A 21016-nucleotide genomic window follows, 5' to 3' on the forward strand; every position below is an offset into this window, starting at 1 on the left:
CAAGGGTTTCTCCACCAACTACTAAGTCATGTTTTGTGAAGGGTTCAAATATTTATTTCACTCTTTAAAACTCCAATTTTTTAACTTTTTTGAAATGTGTTTTTCTGGATATTTTTGCTGTTATTTTGTCTCTCGTCGTTTCTTTCTCACAAAATCAGCAGCCGATCAAATACTTTTTTCCCCTCACTGTAAGAATTGCACCGGTGGCAGGAGTTGACCTTTTATTTTTGAGAAATTCTTGATGAACCAAATCCAAAAAGACCGAACACTTCTCACCGTCTGATCATTTTTTTTTTTTTCAAAATCCTTTATTCGATACCCTGTAGCAGTATAAAATGTTACAAAAAGTACAACGGTCTGTATTATAAAAAGACATGGAACACAGCGAGAGTCTCACCCTGCAGGTACGGGCTGGCGCCCAGGACGGGGGTAAGGTCACAAACGGTCGGGGGGATATAAGGCCACGCCCCCTACCCAATAGAAGAATATAAAACTATTCCGACATTAATGTTCGTTGTTAAGGCGTTAACTCATCCTGAAGATGGGAAATGTATTATAAAAATCAGGGGTTGCGATGGAGAGATTGGTGTAAAATTTGGTGAACTTGGCGGTTTTGTCCCTGACATGGACGGAAATGAAAATTAGCAGCAGACGTCATTTGTTAAAAATAAGTAAATAAGAAAAGTCCATGGCTTCCCGATTGGTCCCACTATAATTATATATTCTAAAAAATACTATTTTGGCAAAATAATATCAAAAAGTTTCCACCCTGTAGCCTTGTGAAATACGATTGTATAAGAAGTCGACGTTTCCCCCCTTCATTCCTGTATCATCCGTTAACCAAAAGGCGTTGATTGTCCATCACACCGATTCCCGGAATGTCTGGAAGTAATAAGGCACTTGAGATACAGCATTATGACTAGATCTAAGTATGGACCTTCCAAACCAACCTTAGCTGCTGAATCTCTGTTACCAAACTAGAATGGGATGAAGTTGTCCTAAACGGTCAGTGGTCATTATGCCTCGGCTGAGTTGCGGTCCCTGAGGAACCATATCGGATAGAAGAAGCTTCAGTTAAAAAAAAAAAATTGCGGTCACTTAGACTCGGAATTCTGAAGATATGATCTGTGAGTAAAGGTCTTCTGTAAGTGGACGATAGGAGTGAGAGCTTTCATCCAGGAGATAGAGGGGGTCCGAGATGATCAGTGGTGAGAATCCCTCTTTAACCAATTGTTGCTTCTGTTGTTTGAAGGTCCCAGTGGTTGCAATGTGTTCCTGGAGAGAGAAGAGAGAAGATTAGACACAGTGTCCACCAAAACAAAGGTCTATGTGTTACTGGAGAGAGAAAATCAGACATGGTGACCACCCAAGCTGGAGTCCACATGCAGAGCAAACATTATGACCATCAAAACTAACATCCATGGGTTCCTGGAGAGAGGAGATCAAACATGGTGACCACCTAAGCTGAGGTCATCTTTGTGTTTCTGGAGAGAGAAGAGAAAAGATCAGACTTGGTGACCACCAAAGCCGAAGCCCATGTGTTCCTGGAGAGGAAGAGAGAAGATATGACATGGTGACCGCCAAAGCTGAGGTCTATGTGTTTCTAGAGAGAGAAGCTCAGACATGGTGACCACCAAATCTTAGTTTCTATCCAGGACAATCAGACATGGCAAGTTCCATGACACACAGTGATGGGCCTCTGATATAAAGCAGTGAAATTTGAAGCCTCAAAAAAAGGTGTGGAAAGAGAGAAAAGAGAAGATCGAACATAGTGACCACCGATATATATAGAAGTGAAATTTAAAGTAGAATGCCAGGCTAAAAGTATATAATCTTAAAACTGGTCCCACCCTTCTTCTAACACCTATACTAAGCCCCCTATAGAAGAAAGATGCATGTAGCACCAGCTGCAGGGGAGAGGAGCGGTGACATCACCCATAGACTTACAATGGGCCATCCATTATTGAGAGAAAAGCCATCATGTGATCAGACCAGAGCACCCCGAAAAGCTGAGGTCCACATGTTCCTGGAGAGAGAAGGGAGAAGATCAGACATGGTGACCACCAAAGCTGAGATCCAGATGTTCCTGGAGACGAAGAGAAAAGATCAGACATGGTGACCACCAAAGCAGAGTCCCATATTCCTGGAGAGGAAGAGAGATCAGACATGGTGATCACCAAAGCTGAAGTCTATATATTCCTGGAGAGAAAAGAACAGACATAGTGATCACCAAAGCTGAGGTCTATGTGCTTCTGGAGCGAAAAGATCAAACATGGTGACCACTAAAGATGAGGCCTGTGTGTTCCTTGAGAGAGAAGAGAGAACATCAAACATGGTGATTACCAAAGAGGAGGCCCAGGTGTTCATGGGGAGAAAATAGAGAATATCAAACATGGTGACCATCAAAGATAAAGCCCATGTGTTCCTGGGGAGAGAAGAGAGAATATCAAACATGGTGACTACCAAAGATAAGGCCCATGTGTTCCTAGGGAGAAAAGATAGAAGAACAAACAGGGTGACCACCAAAGCTGAGGTCCACGTTTTCCTGGAGAGAGAAAGGGGAAAGTCAAACATAGTAACCTCCAAAAGTTGAGGTCCACATGTTCCTGGGGAGAGAAGAGAGAACATCAGACATGGTGATCAGCAAAGCGAAGGTCCATATGTTCCTGAAGAGAGAAGATCAGACATGGGGATCACCAAAGCTTAGGTTCTATCGAGGACAATCATGGCAACCCCATGTGACACCGTCAAGGACCTTCTGATATATAGGAATGAAATTTAAAGTAGAATTCCAGGAAAAAAAACGAATAAAAATCTAATCTTAAAACTGCCAAACACTTCCTAACACCTATACCAACTACCCTGGAGAAGAAAGTCGCATGTAGTGCCGGATGCAGGGGAGAGAAGCGAGCGCTCCGACAAGAGGAGAGAGAGAGGAGAGCCAATCTTATAGACTTTCCATAAAGAGGACCTGTTGTCCTTATTTCTATTACGGGAGATGTTTACATTTCCTGAAATAGGAATAAAAGTGATAAAAAAATAAAATTAATAAAGGAACGGTTTGAAAAAAAAAAAAAATGAAAGGGCCCCCATCCCTCCGAGCTTGCGTGCAGAAGCGAACGCATATGTAAACGGCGTTCCCCACTCATTAAAGTGTATTTTTCTCCCCCCAAAAATTGCGTTTGAAAAACCGCTGCGCAAATACTGTGTGACATAAAAAACTGAAACGACCGCCATTTTATTCCCTAGGGTCTCTGCCAAAAAATATATAATGTTTGGGGGGGGGGGGGGGGGGGGTTCTAAATAATTTTCTAGCAAAAAAATACTGATTTAGGTCATTAAAGAAAAAGCTTGGTCTTCAAGTGGTTAAAGCCTCGAAAAAAGGGGTCTAGTGGACCTTAGAAGATAAAAGATGGAGACTCAGTGCTCCACCTACATCTCATGAACCCCGCCCCACAATTTGGCACTACATAAAAAAAAACAAAACAGCATTTATATTAAATGTCACCAACCATGACTCTCAGGAAGCGGGGACGGGCGTAGGACGGAAGAAAATCCATCACATGGGTGAAAACGCGATCCAAATCCAGCTCGTTTCCGGGACGCAAAGTGACGGCCGCCATGCCGGTCCGACCTTCATGTCCTAAAGAAGGAAGACACCAGAGATGAAGGCAAGGATGACAATGACCAACACAACCCACAGAGATATACTATATTCCCAAAAGTATTGGGACGCCTGCCTTTACACACACATGAACTTTAATGACCTCCCAGTCTTAGTCCGGAGGGTTCAATATTGAGTTGGCTCCGCCCTTTGCAGCTATAACAGCTTCAACTCTTCTGGGAAGGCCGTCCACAAGGTTTAGGAGGGTGTCTATGGGAATGTTTGACCATTCTTCCAGAAGAGTATTTGTGAGGTCAGGCTCCAATTCATCCCAAAGGTGTTCCTTGGGGTTGAGGTCAGGACTCTGTGAAGGCCAGTCAAGTTCCTCCACCCCAAACTCGCTCATCCATGTCTTTATGGACCTTGCTTTGTGCACCGGTGGGCAGTCATGTTGGAACAGGAAGGGGCCGTCCCCAAACTCCTCCCACAAAGTTGGGAGCATGAAATTGTCCAAAATGTCTTGGTATGCTGACGCCTTAAGAGTTCCCTTCACTGGAACTAAGGGGCCAAACCCAACCCCTGAAAATCAACCCCACACCGTAATGCCCCCTCCCCCCACCCCACACCATAATCCCACCTCCACCAAATGATATGGACCAGTACACAAAGCAAGGTCCATAAGGACATGGATGAGCGAGCTTGGGGTCTTGGTATGGTGACACCTTAAGAGTTCCCTTCATTGGAACTAAGGGGCCAAGCCAAGTTCCTCCACCCCAAACTCGCTCCTTCGTGTCTTTATGGACCTTGCTTTGTGCACCGGTGGGCAGTCATGTTGGACCAGGAAGGGGCCATCCCCAAACTGTTCCCACAAAGTTGGGAGCATGAAATTGTCCAAAATGTCCTGGTATGCTGACAACTTAAGAGTCCCCTTCACTGGAACTAAGGGGCCAAACCCACCCCCTGAAAAACAACCCCACACCATAATCCCCCCTCCACCAAATGATTTGGACCAGTGCACAAAAGCAAGATCCATAAAGAAATGGATGAGCGAGTTTGGGGTGGAGGAACTTGACTGGCCTGCACAGAGTCCTGACCACGAGCCAGGCCTTCTCATCAAACTTCAGTACCTGACCTCACAAATGCTCTTCTGGAAGAATGGTCAAACATTCCCATAGACACCCTCCTAAACCTTGTGGACGGCCTTCCCAGAAGAGGTGAAGCTGTTATAGCTGCAAAGGGCGGAGCCAACTCAATATTGAACCCTCCGGACTAAGACTGGGATGCCATTAAAGTTCATGTGTGTGTAAAGGCAGGCGTCCCAATACTTCTGGTAATGTAGTGTATGAAGAGTAGAGAAGAATAAAGACCTACCTGTAACGGTCACACCATAGACGTTGACCTCCTGGAGGAAGTCCAGCCCACTCATGATCTCCGACACCTCTGTGGTGGCGACATTCTCCCCCTTCCATCTACAACATCAACACAAAAATAAGCGATAAATTATTTTTGCTCGGTTGGTGGGTGGTGGGGGGAGGGGGAGGGGGAGGGGGGGGGGGGGGACTGCACCATTTCAGGGGCCTTTTATCTCCTCCCTCACCACCTTTCATGGCCACTGAGGTGGTCTCACTCTGGATGCAGAATTCTCCATTACATTGGAGGGCAGGGCTGCTGTTAGAAATTGCGGGGCCCCATACAGCCTACCTGACAGGGCCCCACCAAGTGACTGAGGACATACATTTATCAGTCCCTCTCTCTACAGTCTCAGTTGAACAGATGAATAAATAGGAGGCTTCCTACTCATTCACAAACAGAATCGGTGATGAATGGACACAGGAGTGATGGGTACCAATCGCTTACTGTGTTCATTCAGGAAATGACATATTTACTGGCCCCTTCCCCCACTTTCCATCCTGAAACATCCTCGTGTGTGCCGGCAGCAGCTGCCAGCATGAGGAGAAGAAGCCAGCAGTTCTTCGGGGGGAAAGGGGCACAAAGGGGGGTTGATGGGGCCCGGGCCCAGTACAGGAGGGCCTGTTGGAGGATATGTGACCCGCCCTCATCCAAAGCTGTGTAATGAGATAAGCAGAAGTATCTCCGCACCTGAACGTGTCGCCCGTCCGGTCCCGGAAGTAGACGAAGCCGAGGTTGTCCTGGGCCATCAGGTCCCCCGTGTTGAAGTAACAGTCGCCCTTCCGGAAAACATCCCGCAGCAACTTCTTCTCCGACAACTCCCGGCTGCCAACGTACCCCAAGAATGGTGACATGGGGGTGACCGGCGAAACCAGGAGACCCGTCTCTCCTGAGGAGAAAAGAGAGAGGAATGAAGGTCCATCGGGTTCAACACGTCCCAATCCTGACACACCCCTACAAGCCTGACCCCCCCCTACAATCTCGACCCCCCCACTACAATCCCGACCCCCCCCTACAATCCCGACCCCCCCGCTACAATCCCGACCCCCCCGCTACAATCCTGACCCCCCCCCTACAAGCCTGACCCCCCCCGCTACAATACTGACCTCCCCCTACAATCCTGACCCCCCCGCTACAATCCTGACCCCCCAAGCCTGACCCCCCCGCTACAATCCTGACCCCCCGCTACAATCCTGACACCCCCGCGCTACAATCCTGACACCCCTGCTATAATCCTGACACCCCGCTACAATCCTGACACCCCCCGCTACAATACTGACCCCCCCCGCTATAATCCTGACCCCCCCTACAATCCCGACCCCCCCGCTACAATCCCGACCCCCCCGCTACAATCCCAACCCCCCCCCGCGCTATAATCCTGACCCCCCCCTACAATACTGACCCCCCCCTACAATCCTGACCCCCCTACAATCCTGACCGCCCCCCGCTACAAGCCTGACCCCCCCGCGCTACAATCCTGACCTCCCCCGCTACAAGCCTGACCCCCCCCTACAATCCTGACCTCCCCCGCTACAAGCCTGACCCCCCCGCTACAATCCTGACCCCCCCCGCTACAAGCCTGACCCCCCCCCGCTACAATCCTGACCCCCCCCGCTACAATCCTGACCCCCCCCGCTATAATCCTGACCCCCCCGCTATAATCCTGACCCCCCCCCCCGCTATAATCCTGACCCCCCCCCCGCTATAATCCTGACCTTCCCGCTATAATCCTGACCTCCCCCGCTACAATCCTGACCCCCCCGCTACAATCCTGACCCCCCCGCTACAATCCCGACCCCCCCGCTACAATCCCAACCGCCCCCCTACAGTCCCGACCGCCCCGCTACAATTCTGACCTCCCGCTACAATCCTGACCTCCCGCTATAATCCTGACCCCCCCGCTACAATCCTGACCCCCCCCGACGACACTCCCGGTGCAATCCTGACCCCCTGCTACAGAGATAACACCCCCGCTACAATCCTGACCCCCCTGCTACAATCCCGACCCCCCCCCGCTACAATCCTGACCCCCCCCCGCTATAATCCTGACCCCCCCGCTACAATCCCAACCCCCCCCGCTATAATCCCAACCCCCCCCGCTACAATCCCGACCCCCCCACTACAATCCTGACCCCCCCGCTACAATCCTGACCCCCCCCGCTTTAATCCTGACCTCCCCACTACAATCCTGACCTCCCCCCCCCCCTACAATCCTACAATCCTGACCCCCCCCACTACAATCCTGACCCCCCCCACTACAATACTGACCTCCCGCTACAATCCTGACAACCCCCTACAATCCTGACCCCCCCCGCTACAATCAATACTGACCTCCCCCCTACAATCCTGATCCCCCACGCTATAATCCCGACCCCCCCCGCTACAATCCCAACCGCCCCCCTACAATCCTGACCCCCCGCTATAATCCTGACCCCCCCGCTACAATCCTGACCCCCCCCTTACAAGCCTGACCCCCCCCCCGCTACAAGCCTGACCCCCCCCCCGCTACAAGCCTGACCCCCCCCCGCTACAAGCCTGACCCCCCCCGCTACAGTCCTACAATCCTGCCCCGCTACAATCCTGACACCCCCTGACAACACTCCCGCTGCAATCCAGACCCCCCCGCTGACTGCCCCACTACAATCCTGACCCCCCCGCTACAATCCTGACCCCCCCCCCCGCTACAATACTAACCTTCCCGCTACAATCCTGACCCCCCCCGCTATAATCCTGACCTCCCCGATACAATCCTGACCCCCCGCTATATAATCCTTACCCCCCGCTACAATCCCGACCCCCCGGCTACAATACTGACCCCCCCGGCTACAATACTGACCCCCCCGGCTACAATACTGACCCCCCCCCTACAATACTGACCCCCCCCGCTACAATCCTGACCCCCCCTGCTACAATCCTGACCCCCCCCGCTATAATCCTGACCTCCCCCGCTATAATCCTGACCTCCCCGATACAATACTGACCTTCCCGCTACAATCCTGACCCCCCGCACTATAATCCTGACCCCCCCCGCTACAATCCTGACCCCCCCCGCTACAATCCCGACCCCCCGCTACAATCCCGACCCCCCCCCGCTACAATCCCAACCGCCCCCCTACAGTCCCGACCGCCCCGCTACAATCCTGACCTCCCGCTACAATCCTGACCCCCCCCTGACGACACTCCCGGTGCAATCCTGACCCCCCTGCTACAATCCCGACCCCCCCCGCTACAATCCTGACCCCCCCCGCTACAATCCTGACCCCCCCCGCTATAATCCTGACCCCCCCGCTACAATCCCGACCCCCCCCGCTACAATCCCGACCCCCCCCGCTACAATCCCGACCCCCCCCGCTACAATCCCGACCCCCCCCGCTACAATCCTGACCTCCCCCCCCCGCTACAGTCCTGACCTCCCCCCCCCGCTACAGTCCTGACCCCCCCCCCTACAATCCTGACCCCCCCACTACAATCCTACAATCCTGACCCCCCCCCCCGCTACAATCCTGACCCCCCCGCTACAATCCTGACACCCCCCACTACAATCCTGACCCCCCCCACTACAATCCTGACCCCCCCCACTACAATCCTGACACCCCCCTACAATCCTGACCCCCCCCCCCCCCGCTACAATACTGACCTCCCCCCTACAATCCTGATCCCCCACGCTATAATCCCGACCCCCCCCGCTACAATCCCAACCGCCCCCCTACAATCCTGACCCCCCGCTATAATCCTGACCCCCAGCTACAATCCTGACCCCCCCCCTTACAAGCCTGACCCCCCCGCTATAATCCTGACCTCCCCGCTACAATCCTGACCCCCCCCGCTACAGTCCTACAATCCTGCCCCGCTACAATCCTGACACCCCCCTGACAACACTCCCGCTGCAATCCAGACCCCCCCGCTGACCGCCCCACTACAATCCTGACCTCCCCGCTATAATCCTGACCTCCCCGATACAATCCTGACCTCCCCGATACAATCCTGACCTCCCCGATACAATCCTGACCCCCCACTACAATCCCGACCCCCCCGCTACAATACTGACCCCCCCCGGCTACAATATTGACCCCCCCCCGCTACAATCCCGACCCCCCCCTACAATCCCGACCCCCCCCGCTACAATCCCGACCCCCCCCCCCCGCTACAATCCTGACCCCCCCGCTACAATCCTGACCCCCCCCTGACAACACTCCCGGTGCAATCCTGATCCCCTGCTACAGAGATAACACCCCCGCTACAATCCTGACACCCCCCTACAATCTTGACCCCCCGCGCTATAATCCTGACCCCCCTGCTACAATCCCGACCCCCCCGCTACAATCCTGACCCCCCCGCTACAATCCCGACCCGCCCCCGCTACAATACTGACCCCCCGCTATAATCCTGAACCCCCCGCTATAATCCTGACCCCCCCCGCTACAATCCTGACCTCCCCACTACAATTCTGACCCCCCCCCCCCCCGCTACAGTCCTGACCCGCTACAGTCCTGACCCCCCCCTACAATCCTGACCCCCCCACTACAATCCTACAATCCTGACCCCCCCCCCCGCTATAATCCTGACCCCCCCACTACAATCATACAATCCTGACCCCCCCCCCCCGCTACAATCCTGCCCCCCCCTGCTACAATCCTGCCCCGCTACAATCCTGACCCCCCCCCCACTACAATCCTGACCCCACCCACTACCCACCCACTACAATCCTGACACCCCCCTACAATCCTGACACCGCCCTACAAGCCTGACCCCCCGCCTACAATCCTGACCCCCCCGCTATAATCCTGACCCCCCCGCTACAGTCCTGACCCCCCCCCCGCTACAATCCTACAATCCTGCCCCGCTACAATCCTGACACCCCGCTACAATCCTGACACCCCCTGACAACACTCCCACTGCAATCCAGACCCCCCCGCTGACCGCCCCCCTACAATCCTGCCCCCCCCCCCTACAAGCCTGACCCCCCGCTATAATCCTGACCCCCCCGCTACAGTCCTGACCCCCCCCCCGCTACAATCCTGACCCCCCACTACAATCCTACAATCCTGCCCCGCTACAATCCTGACACCCCCTGACAACACTCCCACTACAATCCTGACCCCCCCTGACACTCCCAGTGCAATCCTGACCCCCCCTGACACTCCCAGTGCAATCCTGACCCCCCCTGACACTCCCAGTGCAATCCTGACCCCCCCTGACACTCCCAGTGCAATCCTGACCCCCCCTGACACTCCCAGTGCAATCCTGACCCCCCCTGACACTCCCAGTGCAATCCTGACCCCCCCTGCTACAATCCTGACACCGCCCGCTACAATCCTGACCTCCCCGCTACAGAGACAACACTTCCGCTACAATCCTAAACCCCCCCGCTACATGGACGACACTCCTGGTGCAACAATCCTGACCCCCTGGTATAGAGACCACACTCCCGGTGCAGTACACCCGGGGACACGGCCAATCACAGGAGCAGGGAATACCGTTGCCATGGTTGCAAGAAAGCGTAAGATTTACCTGTACTTGAGCGCTGACACCTCCCCCGCGAGTCTCTGATTGGCTCCCCCTCCTGTGTATCGAAGCGGATGAGATCAAACGGGCAGAATTGCTACATAAAAAGAGAAAAATCAGAGACGATCATTAACCAATGACAGTGCTGAGCTCATCAGAGATCTGCAGAGCATCGCTCCCTCCCCTCCCCCTCCTGACAGATCCATATTGATATATTCTGCAGAACATCGCTCCCTCCCCTCCCCCTCCTGACAGATCCATATTGATATATTCTGCAGAGCATTGCTCCCTCCCCCTCCTGACAGATCCATATTGATATATTCTGCAGAGCATCGCTCCCTCCCCTCCCCCTCCTGACAGATCCATATTGATATATTCTGCAGAGCATCGCTCCCTCCCCTCCCCCTCCTGACAGATCCATATTGATATATTCTGTAGAACATCGCTCCCTCCCCTCCCCCTCCTGACAGATCCATATTGATATATTCTGCAGAACATCGCTCCCTCCCCTCCCCCTCCTGACAGATCCATATTGATATATTCTGCAGATTATCCCATCACTGACCCCTCTAGAGATCTGCAGAGCATCGCTCCGATAAGGTGGGACTTACCTTGTACAGGTAGGTACCTCTGCCGACAGCGCCGGGGGTCCCCGTGTAGTTGAAGAAGCTGATGTTGAACTCGGTCAGGCCGTACGTCTCAAAGATTTGAATGTTCCCGAATCGGCGGGTGAAGTCCCTCCAGACGTCGGGGCGGAGCCCGCTGCCCGCCGCCAGGCGCACTTTGTGGTTCTTCTCGCCTTCAATCTGCGTCACAAAAAGGATAAAGGGAGATCTCTCAGCCAATCAGCCGTCAGCGTTTATAGAAACTTTATTTTTACAAACATACACAGAAGGTGTGCCAAGGACACCGATCAGAGCAGAAGCCGCTTCCCTGCAGACCGTCTCTCTCTTATTGAACGCCTATGGGGAGCCGTGCAGAACAGGGAGGTGGGTGGACCACTCCCCCTGGAGAGTTCAGCTGTGTGTGTAATCTGAGCTTTAGCTATGTAAACAAACAGGCTTTATTCGGCAGAGTAGTTAAGGGTGACCCCCTCCCCTCCCCCCCACCCCTTTGGCTTGCTCAGCTGTGTGTGTAATCTGAGCTTCTGCTATATAAACTACAGTGGGGGAAAATAATGATTTGATCCCCTGCAGATTGTGTAAGCTTGCTAGGTGGCATTCTTGGCTAATTGAATGTGTTTACCGGGCTAATCTTAGCTGATCTGCTAAATAAAGTCTGTTTACATGCAGTGGGGGAAAATAATGATTTGATCCCCTGCAGACTGTGTAAGCTTGCTAGGTGGCATTCTTGGCATTGTGTTTACCAGGCTAATCTTAGCTGATCTGCTAAATAAAGTCTGTTTGCATACAGTGGGGGAAAATAATGATTTGCTCCCCTGCAGATTGTGTAATTTGCCCACTTACATAGAAATGAAGGGTCTATAATTTTTATCATAGGTGTATTTTTTATGTTAGAGACAGAATATCAACCAAAAATCCAGAAAAAAAAAACACAATACAAATGTTATAAATGGAGTTGCAGTTCAGTGAGTAAAATAAGTATTTGATCCCTAAGAAAAACATGACTGGAGTAGTTGGTGGAGAAACCCTTGTTGGTGATCACAGAGGTCAGATGTTTCTTGTAGTTGGTGATCAGGTTTCCACACATCTCAGGAGGGATTTTGTCTTCTTTACAGACCTTCTCTAAATCCTGAAGGTCTCTTGGCAACTCAAAGTTTCAGCTCCTCCATACATTTTCTATAGGATTAAGGTCTGGAGACTGGCTAGGCCACTACATGACCTTCATGTGCTTCTTCTTGAGGCACTCCTTTGTTGCCTTGGTGTTATGTTTTGGGTCATTGTCATGCTGGAAGACCCATCTTCAGTGTTCTGGCTGAGGGAAGAAGGTTCTCCTCCAAGATCTTACAATACATGGCCCCGTCCATTGGCCCCTCAATGCGGCAAAGTCGGCCTGAACCTTTATCAGAGAAACAGCCCCAAAGCATCATCTTTCCACCTCTGTGTGTGACTGTAGGGATGAGGTGTGACTGTAGGGATGACGCTCTTAGGGTCATAGTCACCATTTTTCTTCCTCCAAACACGGCGAGTCGAGTTGATGCCAAAGAGCTTAATTGTGGTCTCATCTGACCACAGAACTTTCTCCCCAATCCTTCTCTGAATCATTTAGATGTTCATTGGCCAAATTCAGATGGACCTGTACATGTGTCTTCCTGAGGAGGATGACTTGCGTGTTTGGAGGAAGAAAAATGCTGGACTATGACCCGAAGAACTCCATCCCTACAGTCACACATGGAGGTGGAAAGATGATGATTTGGGGCTTTTTTCGGATAAAGGTACAGGCCCACTTTGCCGCATTGAGGGTCCAATGGACGGGGCCATGTATTGTAAGATCTTGGAGGAGAACCTTCTTCCCTCAGCCAGAACACTGAAGATGGGTCATGGATGGGTCTTCCAGCATGACAATGACCCAAAACATATCGCCAAGGCAACTAAGGAGAGGCTCCAGAAGAAGCACATTAAGGTCATGGAGTGGCCTAAACCAGTCTCCAAACCTTAATCCTATAGAAAATTTATGGAGGGAGCTGAAAATTCAAGTCAAGAAACCTTAAGGATTTAGAGAAGATCTGTAAAGAAGACAAAATCCCTCCTGAGATGTGTGCAAACCTGATCACCACCTACAAGAAACGTCTGACCTCTGTGATCACCAACAAGGGTTTCTCCACCAACTACTAAGTCATGTTCTGCTTGGGGATCAAATACTTATTTTACTCACTGAACTCCATTTATAACATTTGTATTGTGTGATTTTTCTGGATTTTTGGTTGATATTCTGTCTCTATCATATAAAATACACCTATGATAAAAATTATAGACCCTTCATTTCTTTGCAAGTGGGCAAAACTTACACAATCTGCAGGGGAGCAAATCAGTATTTCCCCCCTCACCTGCATGTAAAAACAACAGACTTTATTTAGCAGATCAGCTAAGATTAGCCCGGTACACACATTAAAATTAGCCAAGAATGCCACCTAGTGGTTGGAAATCATAAATCTGAAATATTGATACAGAAATTATTTTTATTGGGCTAAAAAAAAAAAGAAATTATTATTATTACTATTATTAATAATTCTATAAATAAGTATATATATATATATATATATATATATATATATATATATATATATATATATTTTTTTTTTTTTGATTATATATATGTGGAAATAAACCAGCTAATGTCTCAACAGAGGTTTGCTTGGATGAGAAGTAAAGCAGACTCTCGTACAATGGAGGGGTGATCAGGGGACAGCAGAAGAGTCTATGATTGGACAGCTGTGGAAAGAATCCCACGACAAGGACCAATAGAGAAGTGCGAGGGAGAGAAGAGAGAGCGCACTGAGCATCTTCCATAGGGAGTAATAGAAAGTGGGGGTGCGGTGGTCCCCCGGTACCTGTGGTTGGTTGGTGAGGTATCGGCACAGTTCCCCGATATACTGGAAGACGGTGACGTCGTACTTGCGGCAGTCGTTCCAGAACTGGCTGGCGGAGAAGCGTTCCTTCAGGACCAGCGACGCCCCTGAGGACGGCGTGGAGAGAGAAGTCAGAGAGGATCATGGGAAATAATCATTTGTGTCAAGTGTTTATTTCTTGTGATCATCAGCTCCATCTAGTGTCCATAATGTGGTACTGTCCTGACTGAGGCATTTCAGAAAAATACCGCTTTATGGCCACTAGGTGGAGCTGAGGATCATAGGAAGAAATAGGACGTTCGATGACTGGCGACATCCCGTGGAAATGCTTGACTTACCGACACCGATGCAGCCCCCGAATCCCAGCAGGGCCCCCGCTTTGTGGTAGAGCGGCAGAGACATGTAGATGACGTCGGAGGAGGTCGCTCCGCACAGCTGGTAGAAGACGGAGCACATCAGGGTCTTCAAGTGGCTGATCCGAGCGGCTTTGGGTAACCCTGCCGAGGGAAAATCAGATTTATCAGCCCATCAACTGCCAGGAGGGAAAACCAAACACCCCCAACAGCCAAATGGGCCAGTTAGTCCCCCTGACCGCCACCATTGGCTCACCTGTGGTCCCGGAGGTGAAGATGCAGATGGCGGTCTCCATCGGATCCTTCACAACGCCGAGCTCTGCAGGCGGGGGAGAGTCCGAGGCCGCGTCCATCAGAGCCTGGAGGTTGATGACATCATCGGGGTAATCTCCGGGGCCCAACACCCACACCGTGATCCCCATCTCCCGCACGTCGGGGAGAATCTCCCGCACCGCTTCAAAGAGCTCTGAAAGATCACAGAGGAGAACCAAACAATAATAATAATTCCACTATGATTTTTCCCACTATGACATCACCAGATAAAGGATATATTATACAGCAGTGACATAATAATAGTGTGTGATTGTAGGGGGAGGGGACATTAGAGTGTAAGCTCCTCTGGTTCAGAGACTGATGTGACTGGCTCAGTGAATTCTGTACAGCGTTGCTGTATATGTCAGAGCTATACACAGTATCTGACAAAAGTAAGTACACCCCTCACTTGTAAATCTTTTCATGTGACAACACTGAAGAAATGACACTTGTCTACAATGTAAAGTAGTGAGTGTACAGCTTGTATAACAGTGTAAATTTGCTGTCCCCTCAAAATAACTCAACACACAGCCATTAATGTCTAAACCGCTGGCAACAAAAGTCAGTACACCCCTAAGTGAAAATCTCCAAATTGGGCCCAATTAGCCATTTTCCCTCCCCGGTGTCATGTGACTCGTTAGTGTTACAAGGTCTCAGGTGTGAATGGGGAGCAGGTGTGTTAAATTTGGTGTTATCGCTCTCACTCTCTCATACTGGTCACTGGAAGTACAACATGGCTCCTCATGGCAAAGAACTCTCTGAGGATCTGAAATAAAGAATTGTTGCTCTACATAAAGATGGCCTAGGCTATAAGAAGATTGCCAAGACCCTGAAACTGAGCTGCAGCACGGTGGCCAAGACCATACAGGGGTATAACAGGACAGGTTCCACTCAGAACAGGCCTCGCCATGGTCCACCAAAGAAGTTGAGGTCACGTGCTCAGCGTCATATCCAGAGGTTGTCTTTGGGAAATAGACGTATGAGTGCTGCCAGCATTGCTGCAGAGGTTGTAGGGGTGGGGGGTCAGCCTGTCAGTGATCAGACCATACGCCGCACACTGCATCAAATTGGTCTGCATGGCTGTCATCCCAGAAGGAAGCCTCTTCTAAAGATGATGTACAAGAAAGTCCACAAACAGTTTGCTGAAGACAAGCAGACTAAGGACATGGATTACTTGAACCATGTCCTGTGGTCTGATGAGACCAAGATAAACGTATTTGGTTCAGATGGTGACAAGCGTGTGTGGGGGCAACCAGGTGAGGAGGACAAAGACAAGTGTGTCTTGTCTACAGTCAAGCATGGTGGTGGGAGTGTCATGGTCTGGGGGTACAAGAGTGCTGCCGGCACTGGGGAGCTACAGATCATTGAGGGGACCATGAATGCCAACATGTACTGTGACATACTGAAGCAGAGCATGATCCCCTCCCTTCAGAGACTGGACCGCAGGGCAGTATTCCAACATGATAACCACCCCAAACACACCTCCAAGACCACCACTGCCTTGCTAAAGAAGCTGAGGGTAAAGGTGATGGACTGGCCAAGCATGTCTCCAGACCTAAACCCTATTGATCATCTGTGGGACATCCTCAAACGGAAGGTGGAGGAGCACAAGGTCTCTAACATCCACCAGCTCTGTGATGTCATCATGGGGGAGGGGAAGAGGACTCCAGTGACAACCTGTGAAGCTCTGGTGACCTCCATGCCCAAGAGGGTTAAGACAGTGCTGGAAAATAATGGTGGCCACACAAAATATTGACACTTTGGGCCCAATTTGGGCATTTTCACTTAGGGGTGTACTGACTTTTGTTGCCAGCGGTTTAGACATTAATGGCTGTGTGTTGAGTTATTTTGAGGGGACAGTAAATTTACACTGTTATACAAGCTGTACACTCACTACTTTACATTGTAGACAAGTGTCATTTCTTCAGTGTTGTCACATGAAAAGATAGAAGAAAAGATTTACACAAATGTCACTGAGGGGTGTACTTACTTTTGTCACATACTGTATATAGACCCTCCCCCAGGGTCCGTGTGTGTGTATATATATATATATATAATTATAATAAATAATATAAAAAAAAAGAATAATAATAATAAAAAATAATAACAATAATAATGTGTGGCTGTGGGGGGAGGGGACATTAGAGTGTAAGCTCCTCTGTATAATATGGGGGTGAAGTGACGTCACAGTGAGTACCTGGGTTGGTGATGAGGCCCCGGGCCCCGCTGGCCCCCAGGCAGTGTCGGAGGGCCCCTCGGCGGACGTTGGTGTTGAGGAAGGCGGCGATGTGTCCGAGTTTGGCCAGAGAGATCCAGGCGGAGAGGAAGGAGGGGTCGCTGGGGAGGAGAAGGGCCACCGGGGCCCCCGGGGGGAGGGCGGGGAGCAGAGCGTTGGCGCTCCGGTTGGCGGACTCATCGAGCTCCCGGTAAGTGATCCTCCGGTCCCGGAATATGAGGAGCGGAGAGTCCGGGGAGCGGCGGAGCTGAAGCTGGAAGAGTCCCGGGAGACTGAGAGCTCCCTCCCCCATCCACCGACCCACCGTCCGCTTCAATGACCGGGACCGGAGGAGGAACCGAACATCGTGCAGGAGCAGAGCCAGGCGCCGGGCCCCTGGGGGCCACAACACTGCAAGAGAGAGCAAGAGGGCCACAACCAGCACCCACTCCATCATCTTCAGGGGCCACACTGAGACTGAGGTGGGAGGGGCCCCTACTGCCCCTCCCCACCGCCAGGGGCCCCGCCCACCACCGGGGGCCAAACCTGACCCTCCCCCAACAACTCCAAACCATCTCATTCCAATATTGTCCCCCACAAAGGAACACTTCTGCACCCCCCAATTATGTATTATTGTATATGGGGGGCAAATTCTACACCCCAATCCCCCCATTGTACCCCTCTATTATACCCCAATCCCCCCATTGTCCCCCTCTGTCCTTCTATTATACCCCAATCCTCCCTCTGTCCTTCTATTATACCCCAATCCTCCCCTCTGTCCTTCTATTATACACCAATCCTCCCTCTGTCCTTCTATTATACCCCAATCCTCCCTCTGTCCTTCTATTATACCCCAATCATCCCTCTGTCCTTCTATTATACCCCAATCCTCCCCTCTGTCCTTCTATTATACCCCAATCCTCCCCTCTGTCCTTCTATTATACCCCAATCATCCCTCTGTCCTTCTATTATACCCCAATCCTCCCCTCTGTCCTTCTATTATACCCCAATCCTCCCCTCTGTCCTTCTATTATACCCCAATCCTCCCCTCTGTCCTTCTATTATACCCCAATCCTCCCTCTGTCCTTCTATTATACCCCAATCCCCCCCTCTGTCCTTCTATTATACCCCAATCCTCCCTCTGTCCTTCTATTATACCCCAATCCCCCCTCTGTCCTTCTATTATACCCCAATCCTCCCCTCTGTCCTTCTATTATACACCAATCCCCCCTCTGTCCTTCTATTATACCCCAATCCTCCCCTCTGTCCTTCTATTATACCCCAATCATCCCCTCTGTCCTTCTATTATACCCCAATCCTCCCTCTGTCCTTCTATTATACCCCAATCCTCCCTCTGTCCTTCTATTATACCCCAATCATCCCTCTGTCCTTCTATTATACCCCAATCCCCCCTCTGTCCTTCTATTATACCCCAATCATCCCTCTGTCCTTCTATTATACCCCAATCCCCCCTCTGTCCTTCTATTATACCCCAATCCTCCCTCTGTCCTTCTATTATACCCCAATCCCCCCTCTGTTCTTCTATTATACCCCAATCCCCCCTCTGTCCTTCTATTATACCCCAATCCTCCCCTCTGTCCTTCTATTATACCCCAATCCCCCCTCTGTCCTTCTATTATACCCCAATCATCCCTCTGTCCTTCTATTATACCCCAATCCTCCCTCTGTCCTTCTATTATACCCCAATCATCCCTCTGTCCTTCTATTATACCCCAATCCCCCCTCTGTCCTTCTATTATACCCCAATCATCCCTCTGTCCTTCTATTATACCCCAATCCCCCCCTCTGTCCTTCTATTATACCCCAATCCTCCCTCTGTCCTTCTATTATACCCCAATCCTCCCCTCTGTCCTTCTATTATACCCCAATCCTCCCCTCTGTCCTTCTATTATACCCCAATCCTCCCTCTGTCCTTCTATTATACCCCAATCCCCCCTCTGTCCTTCTATTATACCCCAATCCCCCCTCTGTCCTTCTATTATACCCCAATCATCCCTCTGTCCTTCTATTATACCCCAATCCCCCCTCTGTCCTTCTATTATACCCCAATCATCCCTCTGTCCTTCTATTATACCCCAATCCTCCCCTCTGTCCTTCTATTATACCCCAATCATCCCTCTGTCCTTCTATTATACCCCAATCCCCCCTCTGTCCTTCTATTATACCCCAATCCTCCCTCTGTCCTTCTATTATACCCCAATCATCCCTCTGTCCTTCTATTATACCCCAATCCTCCCCTCTGTCCTTCTATTATACACCAATCCCCCCCTCTGTCCTTCTATTATATCCCAATCCTCCCTCTGTCCTTCTATTATACCCCAATCCCCCCTCTGTCCTTCTATTATACCCCAATCCTCCCCTCTGTCCTTCTATTATACCCCAATCCTCCCTCTGTCCTTCTATTATACCCCAATCCCCCCCTCTGTCCTTCTATTATACCCCAATCCTCCCTCTGTCCTTCTATTATACCCCAATCCTCCCTCTGTCCTTCTATTATACCCCAATCCCCCCTCTGTCCTTCTATTATACCCCAATCCCCCCTCTGTCCTTCTATTATACCCCAATCCTCCCCTCTGTCCTTCTATTATACCCCAATCCTCCCCTCTGTCCTTCTATTATACCCCAATCCCCCCCTCTGTCCTTCTATTATACCCCAATCCCCCCTCTGTCCTTCTATTATACCCCAATCCTCCCCTCTGTCCTTCTATTATACCCCAATCCTCCCCTCTGTCCTTCTATTATACCCCAATCCCCCCCTCTGTCCTTCTATTATACCCCAATCCTCCCTCTGTCCTTCTATTATACCCCAATCCTCCCTCTGTCCTTCTATTATACCCCAATCATCCCTCTGTCCTTCTATTATACCCCAATCCTCCCTCTGTCCTTCTATTATACCCCAATCATCCCTCTGTCCTTCTATTATACCCCAATCCCCCCTCTGTCCTTCTATTATACCCCAATCATCCCTCTGTCCTTCTATTATACCCCAATCCCCCCTCTGTCCTTCTATTATACCCCAATCCTCCCTCTGTCCTTCTATTATACCCCAATCCCCCCTCTGTCCTTCTATTATACCCCAATCCCCCCTCTGTCCTTCTATTATACCCCAATCATCCCTCTGTCCTTCTATTATACCCCAATCCCCCCTCTGTCCTTCTATTATACCCCAATCATCCCTCTGTCCTTCTATTATACCCCAATCCTCCCCTCTGTCCTTCTATTATACCCCAATCATCCCTCTGTCCTTCTATTATACCCCAATCCCCCCTCTGTCCTTCTATTATACCCCAATCCTCCCTCTGTCCTTCTATTATACCCCAATCATCCCTCTGTCCTTCTATTATACCCCAATCCTCCCCTCTGTCCTTCTATTATACACCAATCCCCCCCTCTGTCCTTCTATTATACCCCAATCCCCCCTCTGTCCTTCTATTATACCCCAATCCTCCCCTCTGTCCTTCTATTATACCCCAATCCTCCCTCTGTCCTTCTATTATACCCCAATCCCCCCCTCTGTCCTTCTATTATACCCCAATCCTCCCTCTGTCCTTCTATTATACCCCAATCCTCCCTCTGTCCTTCTATTATACCCCAATCATCCCTCTGTCCTTCTATTATACCCCAATCCCCCCTCTGTCCTTCTATTATACCCCAATCCCCCCTCTGTCCTTCTATTATACCCCAATCCCCCCTCTGTCCTTCTATTATACCCCAATCCTCCCCTCTGTCCTTCTATTATACCCCAATCCTCCCCTCTGTCCTTCTATTATACCCCAATCCCCCCCTCTGTCCTTCTATTATACCCCAATCCCCCCTCTGTCCTTCTATTATACCCCAATCCTCCCCTCTGTCCTTCTATTATACCCCAATCCTCCCCTCTGTCCTTCTATTATACCCCAATCCCCCCCTCTGTCCTTCTATTATACCCCAATCCTCCCTCTGTCCTTCTATTATACCCCAATCCTCCCCTCTGTCCTTCTATTATACCCCAATCCTCCCTCTGTCCTTCTATTATACCCCAATCATCCCTCTGTCCTTCTATTATACCCCAATCCCCCCTCTGTCCT

The 21016-nt window shown here is 50.7% G+C and overlaps 2 protein-coding genes across 2 annotated transcripts in view; both read right to left on the reverse strand.

Moving 5' to 3' along the window:
• The window catches only part of ILF2 (interleukin enhancer binding factor 2), a 341977-nt gene that overhangs the window by 58956 nt on the left and 262005 nt on the right, over positions 1 to 21016 (reverse strand).
• Positions 287 to 17425, reverse strand: SLC27A3 (solute carrier family 27 member 3). Its single transcript, XM_073608650.1, has 10 exons — positions 16911 to 17425; positions 14658 to 14867; positions 14387 to 14545; positions 14031 to 14155; positions 11131 to 11325; positions 10526 to 10616; positions 5705 to 5903; positions 4976 to 5073; positions 3513 to 3643; positions 287 to 1275 (listed from the first exon to the last, which is right to left on the reverse strand). Exons 1-10 carry the CDS (start codon positions 17383 to 17385, stop codon positions 1099 to 1101), a joined length of 1860 nt encoding a protein of 619 aa, XP_073464751.1. The 5' UTR covers positions 17386 to 17425; the 3' UTR covers positions 287 to 1098.

The sequence above is a fragment of the Aquarana catesbeiana genome, linkage group LG13 (assembly GCF_042186555.1).
Source record: "Aquarana catesbeiana isolate 2022-GZ linkage group LG13, ASM4218655v1, whole genome shotgun sequence".
Lineage (NCBI taxonomy): Eukaryota > Metazoa > Chordata > Amphibia > Anura > Ranidae > Aquarana > Aquarana catesbeiana.